The 18,910-nt window shown below is 41.2% G+C and overlaps 2 protein-coding genes and 1 pseudogene across 2 annotated transcripts; 2 read left to right on the top strand and 1 right to left on the bottom strand.

Annotated features, from left to right (window-relative positions):
- Positions 1–5,381: 5,381 nt before the first annotated feature.
- On the top strand, positions 5,382–7,151 carry LOC149114751 (uncharacterized; annotated as a pseudogene).
- Positions 7,152–8,289: 1,138 nt separating this feature from the next.
- LOC149114752 (uncharacterized) lies at positions 8,290–9,961 on the top strand. Its single transcript, XM_089284277.1, has one exon. The coding sequence runs from the start codon at positions 8,461–8,463 to the stop codon at positions 8,965–8,967; it is 507 nt and encodes a 168-aa protein (XP_089140403.1). The 5' UTR covers positions 8,290–8,460; the 3' UTR covers positions 8,968–9,961.
- A 3,940-nt stretch (positions 9,962–13,901) lies between these two features.
- LOC110052008 (uncharacterized) lies at positions 13,902–18,562 on the bottom strand. Its single transcript, XM_020758124.2, has 2 exons — positions 18,485–18,562; positions 13,902–17,403 (listed from the first exon to the last, which is right to left on the bottom strand). Exon 2 carries the CDS (start codon positions 17,358–17,360, stop codon positions 14,481–14,483), a length of 2,880 nt encoding a protein of 959 aa, XP_020613783.2. The 5' UTR covers positions 17,361–17,403; positions 18,485–18,562; the 3' UTR covers positions 13,902–14,480.
- Between the last annotated feature and the right edge of the window lie 348 nt (positions 18,563–18,910).

Here is an 18,910-nt window from a genome sequence, read left to right on the forward strand (position 1 = left end):
ATGATTTCATTACTCAGCTAATTTTTTCTGTGAAGTATTTCTTTGAAAATGATCAATATATATTCCTTCACGATTTTCGTCAGTCAGTATTTAACATTCCTGTGCGATTTTAAATCAGGGCAACGTAAGAAAGGACTGGCTGGTACATCACCTGAACCTTGCGATGAGTCACTTCATCAATGCGTAACTTTAACTTCAGTCTTGCTTCACGAGAGATGCGCCTATCGTATTTGCCTTAACTACACTGTCACAAAACAAAGCTTTACCAGAAATATAACTATCAATAACCCTAAATAACAGGAGCATTTTTCAACTCAGGGCTAATGCTTTTTCTCGAAATTGGGAAACCTTCGCCTTTTCCAGGAATCCGTAAATCCTGCTGACATTAATAGACTGACATGGACAATTTCATCCTCAACGTTTACTCCTCCTATTCCCAAAGGCATTTTTGGTCCTGCCGTTACAGACGCTAGAAACGTGTAACAAACATCGCTTTCGCAATTCCCTAAAAGCAGTGCTGAGGTCAAGGATCATAAACATCTTCGATGTTAGGTTTCATTTTCTTGGAACTGAGAACTAACTGGGGCGAGCAAATCAAGGCTAAGTTGAAGATTTTGATCTCGAGTATAAGCAGCGTTTTCCTTGAATCTATCATTTACGATGTGTCTAACAGTCACCAACGTTGTTTGATGTATCTTTCATGATAAATTTGAGGTGAGTTCCCATTAAAAGGAACTGAATCACTGCATTTGTTGGAAAGACTCGATGTAAAAATAGGAAGTACTTGTCTCTCCGTGAAATGCGCTTTCCACTTCCTTTTGTGTAGGAGCGGGGCGGGTTTATATGAGGATGCAGATAAATCACAGGCTGAACTTCTCGATATTGGAAAAACAGCCCTGATCCAGTTACATTCAAGATGAATTTACAGGTTAACCTAGGCGATATCTACATTTTGAATTGAACTCTTGATAGCGTTAGGATAGCGTAATACCGTCCAGTATGCAAGGACTTCCACGTTTTCTTATTAGCTGTATTTTCTATGCTATGGTCTAAATTAAAATTCTTCTCAGTGTTATTTTCAGTCTAGCATCATGATAGATTCGAGAAGCGTCTCCGTTGAAAAGAAAACTGTAAATAGAGAGCTGCTGACGTCATGGAACGCCTGATTTAAAAACAAGACAAACATATCTTTCCAAGAAATGCACACCCTGTCCGCTTTGTTTATTGATAAAAATACACGACAGCTGCCAGTCATGCGTGAAAAGCCTGATTTTCAAACAGGAAAAGCATATTTCCAAACGACTTTTAGCTTCACTATTCCGGCTTATCTCTTTATAGATACAGTGAAGCAAAAAAGAAACGTAGTCGATTTTGATTGGCTAGTTATGTGTACACTAATTTGTTTTGGTCACGTAATAATGGTCCGTTACGTTCAAGAGGTAACGAGGCCTGAGCCCTCGAGTCGTTGAATAATGGCTGCACGTCTGCGAGAAAAGAGTCATCTTCCAACCGCAGATTGGTCAGTTTATGAGAGGGCCATGGTACTCCCAGAAACCGTAGGCTCTAATCTTAAACAACGACGAAATCAAGTTGGTCTCTACTGCTCAAGCATAAAAAACGCTTTCCCTGATCAGGCCGAGCACTGTGGAATTTATGAATGGGCAGCTAGATTGCCCGGTGAACACAACAACAGAGTCGTTTATGTTGGTAGCACATGCAGGGGCAAGCGAGGGTCATTAAGAGACAGAATCCTTGAATACTGCAGAAACGGATCCCATAAAAAAGATCTCATAAATGACGCCTTAGAAAGAGGGTACGAACTATGGGTTCTCGTTAAGATTTCGGCTCCGAGAAGGAACTGTAGGGAGGATGCTGAAAGGATGGAAAACGAGCTTTTAGCTGAGTATAACTATGCTTGGAACACAGTACGAAGTATCCTGCCATGATCTCAACACTCCTGATAAACAGCAGGATCGTGACATAACTGTTAAGTGAGCTACTTTGTAGCTTAATCTTCGCTTTCTGTACAACGCTATACCTTAAAGCCACGAGTTCTTGGTTCATTACATTAAGTAGATCTAAGTAATTTATTAATGGCGAGTTAAGGTTTTCTGTCAGGCGCTAAGTGTATTTCAGACATAATGAAAAAAGCTGAATTTTGGCGGGTCCTACTGTGTGGATACAGACGATACAGTGTACCGTTGTTTGATCAGCAATATGTTGTAAACAGCAAAGCGCTTCCTTCAGTATAATAACCCCAACATTTTGTCTAGTGCTTTTTCTCGGAACTGGCCTGACGCCACGCTGTTTGTAAGCGTGTATGTCCCATATGCATGCATCATGATGATCAAGACTATAGAAGCCGTGCATTTCTAACATTTTCCTTGCAAACTTGATTAAGGTCGATTAACGGTCGCAAAACATGGTTGACACTAAATGTGCGAGAAGTTTCCGCTTCAAAAATGGACCGAACAGCTTAAGGTACGGTCAAACTGAAATTCATGAATATGCTAATAAATTTGTATAAAATACGCATAAAATCGTTGAATATTGTCGTTAACGCTCAATAGGTCATGGTTGCCTGGAATTTTTATGGATAGATCGATGTGAATGAACTTGTTGTCAATAACAGTCACTCCTTTATTATGTTTTATGAATGTAACTTTCATTTGCGCTTGGTTGACTGTTTAAATAATCACGCCACTATTGGCTACAGAAAATGTTTCAACATTTGTTCTGCATCATTTATTGTCTTTCCAAGAAACGTGCAAGGGGCGGAATATTTTAGGATTGAAGGGATAACTGTTTTTAATCAATGAGATCGGTGACCCGTAGAGCGCGCATCTCGGTGAAAACAATCAACTGTTGTCATAGATGAATATGCACAACAAGAAGCTCAATCTAAGAAGCGTTTTTCACCTCCAGTTTTTTTTTTCTTGGAATTGGGAGATCCCGCCTTTTCCAAGAATCTGTAAATAATGCCGAGTACTAAAAGGGAGATAATTTTAGAGCTTATAGCAATGTTTCCGCGAGGTTGACTGATTAATCCAAGAAACCAGTTTCCTCGTTTTCCGCTTTGTATTTTTTTTTCAACAAAGGGTAGCAAATCTTTTTATTAGTGCCGTGCAGTCTAGCCTTTTGTTGTTTTAGTTTCGACTGATTCTAAGACATTTAAACGGAGCTTTCTCAGAAAACCGGAAGAACATACTGCGTCAAGTTGATTGGTCAATCATGAAACATTATAGTACGGTGAGATATAGATGAAGTCCTTTTGTATCTGCCATAGCACAGTCTCGGATGCCACCAATCGTTTGAAAGCCAAGCACAAAACTTCAGGCGCTGAATGTTTGAATGGCTGCACCTGATCGTTTGAGAGAAAGCAGTCGACTTCAGGGAGAACAACGCCGTGGATGGTCAGCGTGGACGAGGGCCATGGTACCTCCAGATTCCAATGGAAGAAATCTTGAACCACGCGGACCAGGTCAGCTTGGATACAAATCTTCAAGCATTGAAGACGCTCTCGGTAACCTAGACGAGCTTTGTGGAATCTATGAATGGAGGGCCAAGGGAACTCGACCCAATCAGCCAAACTATGTCGTTTATGTTGGAAGTACGTGTGTCCGTCGTAAACCTCAAAAATTGGGGGGCAGAATCATTCGATACTGCAAATACGGAAATCATAAAGAAGATCTCATAAATGAGGCATTGGCAACAGGATATGAACTGTGGGTTCGTGTAAACCTGCTTCGAGTGAGAGGGAGGCCCAGGGCCTGGAGAACGCACTACTGCGTGATTATGATTACGCTTGGAATAAAAGACAGAATGGTGGAGATGATGGCTTAAGACTAGATATACTACCCTGAGACTCGGAGGACAGCGAGGACAGCGACGACAGCAGCGACAGCGAGGACGACGACGGCGACGACGACGACAACGCGGAGGAGACATACATTTGAAATTAACAGAATGTAAGAAAAGCCAGCGTACTGTAAGCAGCAACTTTGACAGTGGAGTTCAAGTTTAAGTTTGAAGTTTTGTATCAATCATTAATTCAATTCAGACTTTTCATCACGTGTTGGAATGTGGCCCATCAGATTGATGGTGGGTATGTTATTTCTTTGTAATCAATAACGTTTGGTTTTCAATGTTGGCTTGGACAAAACAAAATAAGCCCCACTTCAAAATATTTTTGATAGCGAGGATTAAAGGCTTAAAAACGGCGAGGGTAATTTGCTGAACGCCAAACAACGAATGCAGAGCGCCGATAGTTCAGCTCTATAGTTATCTTGGGTGACAAGCTACCGTGCGTATTTTAAATTAGTATAGGTAATTGTATGGAGGCGAGTGTATTTAAGGATTTACACAACTCGCGATATTTGAAAATGCTCTCAAAACTGCACGAGCCTTTAGGCGTTTATTATATGACTGAGAAAATTGCGAACTTACGCGCGTTAAGCATTGCAGTGTATTAATGATAAAGTGGCCTGCTCCCAGCATATCACAATATAATGAAGTAATTTTCTCAGTCATATAGTAAATCTATTAATTTGTTTATTTTTGTAAATTACAGTCCAAATAAGCGTGGTCTTTTCTTGTGATGTGAAGTATATATGAAATAATTCATATTTGAACTGCGGTTGTAGATGAAAGTGAAGAATGATCATCGCAGTAAATTTTCCAATTTAAGCAATTGGAAAGAAGAAGCCTAAAAAATCAGGGCTTCAACGGGAAGCCCTGACTTTTTCAGGCTTCTTCTTTCCAATTGCTTAAATTGGAAAATTTGTTGCGATGATCATTCTTCACTTTCGTCTTTTCTTGTCTTGTCAAACGTCGAATACAATATTTGCTTGCGGTTAGTTTCTCTCATGTTTCCTTGTGGTTAGATTTTATTGGGTGGAAAGGGCATCATAATATAGTATTTAATCCTTTCCAACAAATAAAAACAAACCGCAAACAAACATGAGTGTAACTCGTTACAAGCAAACAGAGCATTCGGCGTTCTGCAAAATACCCCTGCCGCCGGCTTAAACAGTAGATTCCCTCTGACATGGCTGAGAGAGGAAAATAATCAAACGTAAAAATTATCCCAGCCTCACGGTCGCTCTCAACTAAGTTTCAAGTGTATTGTGGAGCCATTTCTAAGAAAACCGGAAGAAGAAACGAAGGCAATTTTAATTGACTACTAGCTATGAGCGAGCAGTCACATGATAACAATTACGATGTCTTATTGGCTAAAATGCTGGACCGTTGAAATTTGACATCAGGTAAAATCTCAAACCGTAAAGCAAAGTCTTTCTCAAATTCATACCTTTCAAGACGTAACGTTTGAAAGGCAAAGTCCGTGTCAGACTAACCAAGGTGAACCCTCGAGTCGCTGAATCATGGCTAAACCTCGACGAGAAAGATGCCGTCTTCCAAGTAAAGGTTGGTCCAAATGGACAAAGGCCGTGGTTCCCCCATACTATACCGTCGGCAAAAATCTTCAACGACGAAGACCAAATCAAGTTGGTTTCATTTGGTCAAGCATAAGAAAGGCTTTCCCTGATCTGGCCCGAAACTGCGGAATTTATGAATGGGGAGTTAAGAGACCATTGCTCGGTCAAACCAAGATAAGAGTCGTTTATGTTGGCAGCACATGCAGGGACAAACCGGGATCATTAAGAAGCAGAATCCTGAATTACTGCCGAAACGGATCTCATAAAAAAGATCTCATAAATGACGCCCTGCTTAGAGGGTACGAGTTGTAGGTTCGCGTTAAGTCGACAAGGGCTCGCCGCAAGCTGAATGCTGAAAGGATGGAAAACGAGCTTTTGGCTAAGTATGACTATGCCTGGAACAAAAGAAACAACGGAAATCGAGTGCGAAACATACTGCCATGAGTCGACCACATCAAAGCCACCTAAATGGCGTAGTAATCGGGATGAACGATTACGAAATCAGCGAAATCTACCTTGCCTTGATTAGCGTAACTGTAATTGATTTGTTTCTCTGTCTGTGATACTTTGATAGATATTCGCTAAAATGACTGATAACAAGTGCTGAATTTTGGCTTTTGGCGGACTTAACTGTGAACTCTTCTGTCCGTCACTGGAGTTCGTGTTTGCACCTGTGTCTCCAGAAAGAATTGAAAGATAATTTTTTTGATAGCAAGTAGCAGGCGAGAGAAAGGTACTTTTCTTTTCTGATCTTTAATAGTGTTATAAAATACTTGAAGTTTTGAAGTCTTATGTAAGAGAGAAGAGATATTTTACGGGACAACTCTTCAATATCATCATACCCTTCATATTATTGGGTAACACACTTAGCAGTTTCACATCTGGGAAAATTCCCAAACGCTAGACATGGCCTGTTTTATTCATTTTAATTTTACATTATTCAGCACTGCGCCCTCGTTCAAGAGTTAACGTTTGGAAATCAAACTGTCCGTGATTAACTAAGTGATCGCTCCGTTTTTTTGCATACACGCTTTCATACATTGATCAAGTATTGATCACTGTTCATTCTCTGTTTTACGTTTTCTCGGTATCTTTCCCCACCATGATCAGAGATCTTAATTAGCAGTGAAGAAAATTCAAAAGTTAACTGGCGCTTCAAATATTCGTAGCGGTAAATTTAAATTAAACTGGCGCTTTACAATTCAAGGACAACTGCCAAAAAATTTTGTGAGTTTAATATTTACTAAAACGACCCAGCTAAGGATCATTCTTTACCAGAACGATCTGAACGTCTCCGTAGTAATGTTATTTCGTGTTCTTTGACTAACGATAGCGTCCCCGTGAAAAGTGAATAACTTACGCAAAATGATAATGTCATACTCTAGCAATTTTCATTATGACGATACAGTCTTGGCTTTTGGTACGGCCGATTCTGAGAAATCAAATAGAACTTTTCTTAGAAAACCGGAAGCCGACATCCTGTTCCAAGTTGATTTGTCAATCATGCGACATGACTAATCTGGATTTCCCTCGGACAGACTGAGATCCCAGGTTCAGACAAAGGTGAGAGAGCCTGGGATAGAGGTTGGGTACGTCATTCAGACATGACGTCTGTTTATTAGATTACAGGTCATGTACAGGTGAAGAACAACGAAAAACAAGGCATGCCTTTTGTAGTTGCCATAGAGCAGTAATACAGGCCACCTTTTGAAACTCGGAATTGACTTTGTAAGATGTTGGTTTAGCCAGGCTATGTTGGACTACGATAGTAATGAGGTTTCAGCATGGAAAGTACCTAGTCTGGTATAGGGTAGGGGATTTTGGTGCCTAGTCTAGAATAGGATTACAAAATCAAGCTGATCATGGTCTAGGGCAAGGGTTTAAGTGTCCTAGCAGCACATCCCTTCCCAAAGATTTTCAGAGGCCCCACACACCCCTGGCCCAAGGTATAGCAACAGGATCACTGAAACAGACAAGAGTTTGTCTCATGCATGGAGTGCATGATCAAAGCATAACACTACATGTATAGGAGAACTTCATTTCTCACATCACCCCAGGGAACTTGATTAACGGTCGCAAAACACGTTTGGCACTTTATGTGCGCGAAGTTTCCGCTTGTAAAATCGAAAGTACATGAATATTCTACTAAATTTGCCAGTGGCGATGGGGGAGGGGGGGGGGGGTGTTTTGCTTGCCCCGCCGGCTTTCCTTCCTTCTCTGATTTCTTCTTTTTTAACCCAACCCCTCCCCTAGATCCGCCACTGTTCGTCTAGAATAAACATAAGCTGTTGAATACGTGCTAAAGGTCAACCGATGGCGACTGCATGGATTTTTATGGTTTGATCCATGTGAATGAACTTGATGCCTTTCCCTTGTTTCGTGTCACATAAATTTCAATTTTATCTGTATCTCAGTTGACTGTTAAAGTAATCACGCCAATATTTACGCCGGAAAATAGTTTTAACATTTGTTCTGCATCATTTAACGTTGTTCTTGTCTACTGAGAAACCGTCGCCTTTTCTGAGAATCCGTGACATTAAAAGAGTACATGGATGATTTCAATGTCAATTTTCACTGTTTTATTTTTCCTGTGGTTTTTCTCTTGCCGTCACTGAAAGAAACATGCCTAAAATGGATCCCATTAATGAGCTGGATTTGTGCTTTGGGTGCATTTTCTTGGAACTGGGAATTAATAGCGGGGAGCATGGAAAGGCTATAATTACCCAGAAATTGTTGAACAGTTAAATCTTTCAAAACACGCTTCATGATGGAACCATTTCTAAGAAAACCGGAAGAAGAAACGTGGGCAATTTTGATTGGTTAGTTATGCCTAGCTGTAAGTTTTTTTGGTCATGTGATACAAATGATGATCTGTTATTGGGTAACAAGTTTTACAGTGACATATCAGTTCAAATTCACAGACGCTGGGCACGGTCTACTTTTACACTCAATATCGTTCGAGAGGTAACGTTTGGGAAGCAAACTTCGTGATCAGCTAAGCAAGCGTCAATCCCTGGATCGCTAAATGGCTGCAAATCGACGCCAGAAAAGGGAACGTAGTCATCTTCCAATAGCAGGATGGTCACATTGGGAGCAGGCCATGGTACCCACTTTTCGCGAGGGTGTTGATGAGCCACGGGGACCAGGTCAAGATGGTTTCATGTGCTCAAGCATAAGGACAGCTTTTCCTGATCAGGCCCGACACTGTGGAATTTACGAATGGGCAGCTGTGGGAACATTGCGTGGTCAACCCGATAACAGAGTCGTTGTATATATTGGAAGCACATGCAGGGACAAGCCAGGAGCATTAAGACGCAGAATCCTAGAATACTGCACAAATGGATCCCATAAAGAAGATCTCATTAATGAGGCCTTGCACAGAGGGTATGAGCTCTGGGTTCGTGTTAGAATTGTTGAAGGAAGCAATCCTAGCAGGAAAAATGCTGAAGCCATGGAAAACGAATTTTTAGCTAGGTATGACTATGCTTGGAACACTAGAAACAACGGACATATACGAGATATACTTCCATGATGTCCACACTCCTATGGAATGGACAGCAGGATCGTGACATTATTGATCTGACCGAGTGAGCTAAATTGACTTTCGCCTCGTATTAGAAGGCATCTTTTAAGCCACGAGTTTTGCTTTATTACATCGAGTAATTTATGAATGGCGAGCAAAGGTTTTCTGTCGGGCGTTCAGTGTATTTTAGACATAACCAAAAAGCTGAATCTTGGCGGGCTCCGGCTGTGTGGATACTGAGGTGGTCCGTTGTTTGATCAGCCATATGTTGTAAATAGGCTGCACTCTGTCAATAGCGAACAGAAGATAGTTGTACCTAAGTGGAGTTAGGCTTATGAGTTTTCTTTCTTTTTCAGTTATGCTTTCGGAACTAAGATGATGTTGGTTACATTTATATTTGATTTCGAGGAAAAAATGATCCGCGACATGTCCAAAGAAAGCAATCACTGAAACAGTCAATTCCCAACTTAATGTCAGGTTTTCACATTTATATTATCGAGTGGAGAATACTCTTTCCAGCAGAAAACATACATAAATTCCAATTTTTAGCAAGCGCTTCACTCGGTAAGCTACAACATTATGTCGAGTGCTTTTTCTCGGAACTTACCTGACGTCATCGTTGTTTTCAAGAGCCTGTCTCATACATACATGATCAAAGCATAAGCGGGGTAAAGAAGCCGTACATTTCTAACGTTTTCTCTTGAAACATGATTAAAGTTGACACTATATGTGCGAGAAGTTTTCCGAGATCGGGCGAAAATCGATAGGTACGGTCATAACTCATGAGTATTCTTATAAATCTGCCTTTGAATATTGATGTCAACACTTGAGTCAATTGATGGTGACTACATAGTGTTTTATTATTGGGATGATCGGAATGCACTTGATGTTTTTACTAATCAGTCCATTATTTTGTGTCGCAAGAATGTCAATTTCATTTGCGTCCCAGTGGACTATTAAAGTAATCACATACCTGTTTACGCCAGGGAAAGCTTTATCACTACATTTGTTCTGCATCATTTAGTATCGTTCCTGTCTTTCCAAGAAAAATGAAAGGGGCGGAATATTTTTAGGACAGCAGAGATTACTGTTTATCTATTTACTAATATTTTAATCAATGAAAGCGGTGCCAGTAGTCTCATTTAGATGCTTAGCTCCTTGGTGGAAAAGGGCTAAACACTAAAATGTTGCCCCCTTGTTAAGATTAGAAAGCTTCGATGAACATGCTAAACAATGCTTTTTCTCGGAAATGGGAAACCCTCACCTTTTCAATTCCAAGAATCCGTAAATAATGCTGACTTAAGAGGCCCTGCGCCTAAGAAACGACCGATGATTTCCGGCTAAAAAAAAAAAAACGGCCGATTTTTATCTCCCAAGTAGAGGTTACCGAATACTATTTAAAAATGAATTTCTTTCGTTTCAGTTTCGCTTTAAACCAAAAATATCGAGCCGCAAACTTTTTCCGTCTGATAGCAGCAAAATCAGGCCGAAAATAAGCCCCCGCAAAAGACTGTTCAGAAATTACTATCGCAACGCAAAATAATGAGAAAACTACACAGTGTTGAAGAAAAAGGCCTTTTAATGCAATATCATTCGATAAACATCAAAAAACTGCCGAAGCGATTAAAAAATAAATTTTCAAATGTTGCATACTAAATTAGATGGAGCGTTGGAGCTGATTTTAAAATAATTATTTCTCAAAAGTCCAACGCTGTTGAAAGCAATCACAGTGATGAATTAGACATTGGAGGGATACACATCACGTTTCTGGAAAAACATTTTTAAGCCAAAGTATATTGACCTTGTACAAAGCGTTCAAAGTTACCGTGTTTACCGTTATTCTGCTACTTCGGCGAAACACTTTTCTTTTGCCAATACGGCCGTGGATAGCGTGTTAAACGCCACTTTAAACCTTGCTAGGCATTCAAAGACCATCCTGCGTAGAAGGATGTAGAATTGAAAGAGAAAGGAAGATGAAAAATACGCAGAAAAAGAAAATAACTCGAAATTACCATCTGCTAACGAAAGTTGAATCTGGAAAATGTCGTCGTGTGACAGCGGCCATTTGTCACGTCAAGTCGCAAGAGCGTGGGAAAACGACTCTGCAATGTCCTCCGGGCGGTCAGCGGCTGGGGTTCCAGTCGTGACCCCATAACTCTGATCACGCTGCGGCCAAAACGGTGTGGCGCTTGGGGAAGTTTTTCTTTTTGAGTGACCATCATTTGTGACAAATAACATAACATTGTTCCACTAAACGTTTTCTGGCCGGGAAAAATTGTTTCCCTATTTGTGCATTCGTCTGGATTCCGCCGCTATTTGTACAAATGACGTCAATGGCCGCTGTCACGCGACGACATTTTCCAGATTCAACTTTCGTTAGCAGATGGTAATTTCGAGTTATTTTCTTTTTCTGCGTATTTTTCATCTTCCTTTCTCTTTCAATTCTACATCCTTCTACGCAGGATGGTCTTTGAATGCCTAGCAAGGTTTAAAGTGGCGTTTAACACGCTATCCACGGCCGTATTGGCAAAAGAAAAGTGTTTCGCCGAAGTAGCAGAATAACGGTAAACACGGTAACTTTGAACGCTTTGTACAAGGTCAATATACTTTGGCTTAAAAATGTTTTTCCAGAAACGTGATGTGTATCCCTCCAATGTCTAATTCATCACTGTGATTGCTTTCAACAGCGTTGGACTTTTGAGAAATAATTATTTTAAAATCAGCTCCAACGCTCCATCTAATTTAGTATGCAACATTTGAAAATTTATTTTTTAATCGCTTCGGCAGTTTTTTGATGTTTATCGAATGATATTGCATTAAAAGGCCTTTTTCTTCAACACTGTGTAGTTTTCTCATTATTTTGCGTTGCGATAGTAATTTCTGAACAGTCTTTTGCGGGGGCTTATTTTCGGCCTGATTTTGCTGCTATCAGACGGAAAAAGTTTGCGGCTCGATATTTTTGGTTTAAAGCGAAACTGAAACAAAAGAAATTCATTTTTAAATAGTATTCGGTAACCTCTACTTGGGAGATAAAAATCGGCCGATTTTATTTTTTAGCCGGAAATCATCGGTCGTTTCTTAGGCGCAGGGCCTCTTAACTTGTAATAGAGTACATGGACGATTTCATTGTCAGTGTTTACTTCTCCCCTCCCCAATGGATTTTCTCCTGTCGTTACAGAAAGAAAAACTATGCCGAAAAAATATTGCTTTCGGAATTCCATAAAAAGTAGTGCTGCGGTCTTGGATCATAAGCATTTGTGGTGTTTGGGTTTCATTTTCTTGGAACTGATGAACTAACGAACAGCTGGCAGCCTCGCTGTACTAGGGCGAACAATTAAAGGAAAATAAGAGAAAGAAGGTGTTACCTCTATATATTCGTTAAATGACTGATGACAGGAGCTGAATTTTTGCTTTTGGTGGACTCAACCGCTTTGAACTTCTTGATTCGCTCTTTCGTTTCTGTATCCATGTATCCAATAGGAACTGAAAGACTGCTCTGTTTACAGCAAGCAGCGGGCGAAAGAAAGTTATAATTAGACTAGTTTGAGTGTTTTCTTCTTTGATCTGTAATATTTTTGTTAATTAAAATGCTAGAAGTTCTCATTGCACTGAGTCTTACGTAAGCGAGAAATTAAGATATTTCTATAGATAAAACGCTAAAAATTCCCAAACGCTGGACATGGCCTATTTTATTCGTTTGATTTAATATCGTTCAAGGGGTAACGTTTGGAAGCCAAACTGGGCTGTTCGCTCCGGTATTTTGCGTACATACGATTTCAAAGCAGGTTAAACAAGTATAGATCACTGTTTCCCTACCATGATGAAAGATAAAAAAAAAAAAGAAAAAAAAAAACGGTGAACAACGTCTCACTAATGTTAAAATTTCGTGTTCTTTGACTGATTACGCGTCCTCGTGAAAAGTGAATAACTTACGCACAATGGGGATGTCAATGCTCTAGCAATTTTCATTATGACAGTGCAGCTTTGTATTTTGTTGCGATTCTGAGAAATCAAATGGAACTTTTCTTAGAAAACCGGAAGAACATTCTGTGCCAAGTTGCTCGGTCATTCATGCGACATGACTTAACTGTAACCCAGATCTCCCTCGGACAAACTGAAATTTTTGCGGCGCACCTTTTCCTTTGAGAGAAGAAAGTCTTCTTCAAGGCAAACAAAGATGCGGATAGTCATTGTGGAAGAGGGCCACGCTGAATCCAAATTCCAGTGACAGGAATTTGGAGCCACGCGGTTCAAATCAAGTTGGATATATGCGGCTCGAGCACTGGAACCGCTCTCAGTGAGCCGGACTATTTCTGTGGAGTCAGTGGGAATGGAGGACAAAGGATCGAAAAGGAACTCGACCTAGACAGAAAAATAATCGTTTAAAGCTGTTTCGAGAAATGTTGTTCTACAAAAGCGTAAAATCGGAAGCGATAATTAATGACGAAAGATATTACGGGTGGTCGAAATTCAAGCTGTTTTCCGCCAATGAAGGGGCAAAAATCGCCCTGAAATTAAACACCGTGAACTTCGATCAGCCAGCCGTTAACTACTCTCTGCCCAAAGTACTGTTCGGTATTGTTGCGTGCGCTTTTACACTTTCGTAAGACAACCTTTCTCGAAACAGCTGTATATAAGAAGCTCACGCTCACGTCTCTGTCGCAAGTCTCGTTAATTGGAGAGTAGAATCATTCGATGTTGCAAATCCTGAATTCTTAAAAAAGATCTCATAAATAGAGCATTGAAAACTGAGAGGGGCTGAAACGTGGGCTCGTGTTCAACATGTTACCTGCGAGAAGTATGCCTAAAACAAGGAGAATGATTTTTGAGGTATGCACGTGTAAGCGACACAACGGACAGTAGCAATTTATGCCATCTTGCAAGGACTGGTTGAGGTTGAAGGGGAAGGAGTGGGAAAGAAATTTATCAAATAATCAAAAGAATACGTTCATTTTCCGAATTATTTTACGTCGTGAATGGTTTCTACATCCAAGAAAGGTCGCTGTCAAAAATGTCCAAAAAATACAAGGACACTCCTCTGGGATCAAACGCAGCTCACCCCATCCTCGCAAGCTAATTGACATTCTTGTTATGTTGCATATATTTAGAATCTGTGTTATAAGAACTGGAAAATAACATAATAATAGATATATATACTAAAGTGTCTGGCTATTCACGCGTTCCATTATTCACGTGTTCCACGATCCCACGTTATGCGTGAGAAACGCAGTTCAAACAGGCTGAAAACCAATAGGTTTAGCTCGCCAACCCTGTTTGAAAACACTACGAAGTGAGTCCTCCTTGGTCCTAGTCATCAAATATGCACAGGCATTGTCCGTGGCTTTTGGACACACTAAGTGTGCCGTGTAAACACGCTGTGAGCGTGCTATCGCCTTTGGCAACAAAGTGCTCGTATCATTATGATAACCCAGTGATGTTCACTCTTATTCCGAGGGTACACACGAGCACGAGGCCATGCAGATGAGATCCGATGGTTATGCATTGCTCATGCATCTAGGCATTCAAAGTACTGTGCAAGTTGTGCCACGAGAACGGGAATGCTCCCTACTCTGTTCCTGAAGCTCAGCCAAGCTGTGCCCAATGGCCAACGCACGATCATAATACTCTTTTGCCAGCTCCAGATCACCCAGATCAGCATGAACGTTGGCTAAATTATTGTAAGTAACTGCGACGTGAACATGGTTAGATCCGAGCTTTTTTAAATTAATGGCTAGCGCACGATCGAAACATTCTTTCGCTTGCTCTGGAACACCCGACATAAGGTGAACGATACCCAGGTTGTTGTATGTAGTTGCAACGTCCACGTGCTCAGGTCCAAGCTTTTTCAAACGAATGGCCAAGGCACAATTGTAGCATTCCTTTGCTTCCTCCAGCTTATCCAATTTTCGGTACACTTTCCCCAGGTTACCATATGAAGCTGCCACGTGAACGTGCTCAGATCCGAGCTCACCAAGACGAATAGTCAGCGCATGACAGTAATACACTTTGGCCTGCTTCAAATTTCCCAGTTCAAGATGCACGTTGCCTAAGTTGTTGTAAGTGGCTGCGGCATGAATATGGTCAGGACCGAGCTTTTCTATGATGATGATCAGAGCATGATCATAATAACTTTTTGCTCGCTTCAGCTCACCCAAGTCAAGGTGAACGTTTCCCAGGTTTCCATAAGTGACTGCAACATCAACATGGTTACGTCCTTGCTTTTTCTTTCGAATGGCTAACTCACGTTCATAGTACTCTCTCGCCTGCAGAGGATCACCCAGATCTTGATGGACAGTGCCCATGTAAAAATTAGCATTTGCTTCATCTACACCACTTAATAGTTTACTATGCTTAACGAACTCTAATGCTACTTTAAAGTATTTCATTGCCGTATAGAATTCACAATGGTTTTGAGAAACACGACCAAGATTTTGAAAGATACGTGGAAAGCATTGCAAGTTCAAAGCTGGGTTTTTGACAACTTTAGATATTTCTTCTTTAGACAACAAAATTTCAATTTTTACAATCAGGGCTTTCAAATGAGGAACTATCTGCTTGTTGCTAACAAGAGAATCTAACTCATCCGAATTCCCGTCTAAAATATCGCCTATGAACTGGTCAAATGATCTGATCGCTTCAAGCTGTTGAATCATGGGATAGTCTTGAACTACAGCGTTGATGACGTCATGCACAACCTGATGCACGCGAATGTGGACGCCAGTCTCTTCTTCTTCAAGTAACAGCAGCGAACATCTTTGGATCCTGTTGCCAATCATCTCTTTATCGTCAATTTCTTCATCTACGTTGAGAATGTAATTGATCACGATGTCTAGACCCAGTGGTTTTGGCGCGCAGAGAGAAAGGAAATTGAATGTGTGATGGATAACTTTGTCGGACGTCATTGCTTTTTCAACAGCCAGTGTTGTTGCAGTGGTCATGGATTCTTGGTAGCTTGGATTGGTCTCAGCAAGGATGGTCTCAGTGCTACCTCGTTGGCCCTTGTTCAGCTTCTCCAGGTAGTCATTCCAGCCAAAATTTGAAGTCACTTTGTTCTGCCGAACCTGTCTGACATAGGTTGCGGCGCTTGCTAAGGCAAGAGGCTGGAAGTCCAATGCCTGCGCAACTTCTTTTTCCATCTCGCTGTCAGCAACACCAGAAAGCATTGTCAGTAAGGAAATGGCGTCGTGAGGGTCCATGCCCTCACTTATTGAAATATGATCGATGAAAGAGCTTTTCAAAGGGATTGACGCAGTGTCCTGTGTTGTGATTAGCAACTGGCCTCTCATCCACTGCTCGCTTCCAGGCTGCGGCAAATGAACATGCACAGATGATATGCTGGTAACGTTGTCCACTACTAGTAGCCACGACGTGTAAAGTTCGATTTTTGTGCTAATCAGCGTTTTTAAATTGGTGATCTTCCCGTTTATGTTCCCATCCTTGGCGTTCAGGGCGTTGGTAACTGCATATTCTGGACACTTAAGATGCCGCGCGAAAGAGGCGTACGATTCCAGAAGTGTGTCTAAGCTGTCGCCATTCAAAGTCATCACAAATGTGGTGGCACTCGGAACGTTGTTTACTTCCTCAAAAAATCGCTTGGCTACGAAACCGGCTAGCTGAGATTTGCCACTTCCAGGATTCCCTGAGATATACAGGTAACTTAAACCGTTTTCGTTGGCGCATCTAAGTTCTTTGAGTTGTTGCGTAATCGCATCTACTTCACAGTCGCGCCTAGCGACCTCGTGTGAAGGTTTGGTAGGGAGATTGCAAAAGGGGGAGGCATCACTCTGTAACTGATCTTCAAGGACCTGTCGTTGCTCCTCCTTTTCTTGAAGTTCCTTTCCTTTTTCTTGAAGTTCCCTCTTCAGGTCTTCAACGTTGTCCAACACATTTCTTAACTCCTCCGTGGGAAAACTTGTCTGGTTTCTGATATCTTGAATTTGCACTGTGGAGAGACCGAGCCCTTGAAATGCAGTATGAACTTTACCAATGGCATTTTGAAACTCGAGGCCAGACAGATGACCTCGCGGGATGTGAGCAAACTGTTCATTGCGAAACGTTCTGAGATCAGAAACATTTGAGTACACAGCTGTGCTCAGACCATAAATGCAGTCGGAGTTAAGTATGGCGTAGAACAACATAGTGCAATCCCATTCCGCTCTGTTTCCGTTAATCATGGTAGCCAAGAGGAGGGAATTTCTTCTTTGGTTCCGAGGAGACTCCCCGTTATAAAAGTCCAGTCCATTCCGAGGCTCGTCTTTCCATTCTCCCTTAGTTGCCTTGTAGCGATTGTCCCACTCTTGTTTGAAGATTGTTCGCAGACCTTCGGCTAGTATGTCAGTGGTAAGATAACAAATTCTGTAGTAGTTTAGTTGCTCGTCATTGTATTCTGCTGCACAGGCCATGTTTAGTTTTGCATGGTTGCGATCCTTTAATTAGATTTTTAGGCTGGAGAGAAATGATATGTTCATAATTAATAAGACGAGAATTTGCGATCGCGATGCTTAATTAGTTGTAAAACAGAGGGCCGGCAAAGTTTAACCTTTTTCTTCATCCATTTCCGGGTACACTGCAATTCATAGTACTGACCCGTTGAACATAAATTCAATCCCATAGAAGGACGTTTCATTATAATCAGTACCTTATCCACTGCTTTATCTCTGAGTGTGAGTTCTGAAAGAAATTTTGTCCTCCAAAACGCTGTTTTGAAATGGAATACAGCGTGTGCTTGGATATTTTTGTGTAACTCGAGATTCTCAGAAACTTGGAATCTTTCGACTTCCGGTTTACGGGCCATTCATGTAACAACTATCACAAAATTTCCTGTGTTAGGTTGCCCTATGTTTGGTTCAATTGATCCTTCTGTGAAGTTCTCTCAACCTCCTATTCCCCGCTATCTTTGGTCACTAAAAGCAACACCAAACATGAAATTTTCAAGGTCGGCGCTGATGACTGCGATCAACGTGACAACAATTTCCGCAGCAGCTCTGTTCGTCAACAGATGGCGGCGATATCGATTGAGTTCACCGTAGCTGTCTGTGAGTAAACAGCTAGTAAAAGGCTATTTAGATCGCGCACAATTCAGTACAACTAAATGCGGTTTAGTGGTCAATTTACTCGGTCTTCAGACCTGTAGATGATTCCAAGTCTTTCCAATTACTGGAATGGATCGGCTCCCACACAAACTGACGAAGGTTATTAAGTCCAAACGAGAATACTCATTTCTATTATTTTAGAATTTAACAAACCTAGCGAGCAGTAGAAATGTCGATAGATTTGGACTGAAATATGTTCTTTAATTTGCGTGCCTTACTTTCAATGTATAGACAGAAAGGAAATAAGGATCTGGGAGAAGATTTGTGTACCATGAGTAGTAGCTAATGACAGTGGCATATGAAGAATTCTGTTTCGTAACGTGACTCTTAGCCGCTCTTCGGGGTACACATGACTTCCACGGTTGGCTACGGCATTTTAAAACGTTCTGACTAGGTTGCAGCTAAATAAAATCAGTGTTATAACGTATACTCACCGAAAATGTTATAGGAGTTCCCCTTCGCGTACAGTGAAATTCGGCAACCCTGGAATTCTGCACACACAAAACAGCATCGAACGGAAGTCATAAGAAGTGTTGAGATAATAACCTCGTGACGCGTTACCACGCGTCACGTGTATACACGCCTGACCACGCCTTCCCGCGCAATGGCATAACCCAACTATTTCGATATCTTTAATTTACTCAGGTAAGATTCCCGTGATGATCCATATGGTTAGGGTAGCAAGCGCACATCTGTACAACAGAATATATATATACGACAGCCTCCATTTGGCGTGAAAATATACACTGGGACGTTGTCTGCTCCGAGAAGCGAAAAGTTCTCGAGGGTAGTGTGAGTTTCGAGGAACAGATAACGTCCAAGGACAAATATACGAGCACATTTTTCAGTGAAATGGGAAC

This window comes from Orbicella faveolata, unplaced genomic scaffold (genome assembly GCF_042242905.1).
Source record: "Orbicella faveolata isolate gen_17 unplaced genomic scaffold, um_ofav_v1 contig_13, whole genome shotgun sequence".
NCBI lineage: Eukaryota > Metazoa > Cnidaria > Anthozoa > Scleractinia > Merulinidae > Orbicella > Orbicella faveolata.

What these genes read in the sequence shown, in the direction of transcription:
- LOC149114752 (XM_089284277.1), top strand. Translation starts at nt 8,461, where the DNA reads ATGGCTGCAAATCGACGCCAGAAAAGGGAACGTAGTCATCTTCCAATA.
- LOC110052008 (XM_020758124.2), bottom strand. Translation starts at nt 17,360, where the DNA reads ATGGCCTGTGCAGCAGAATACAATGACGAGCAACTAAACTACTACAGA.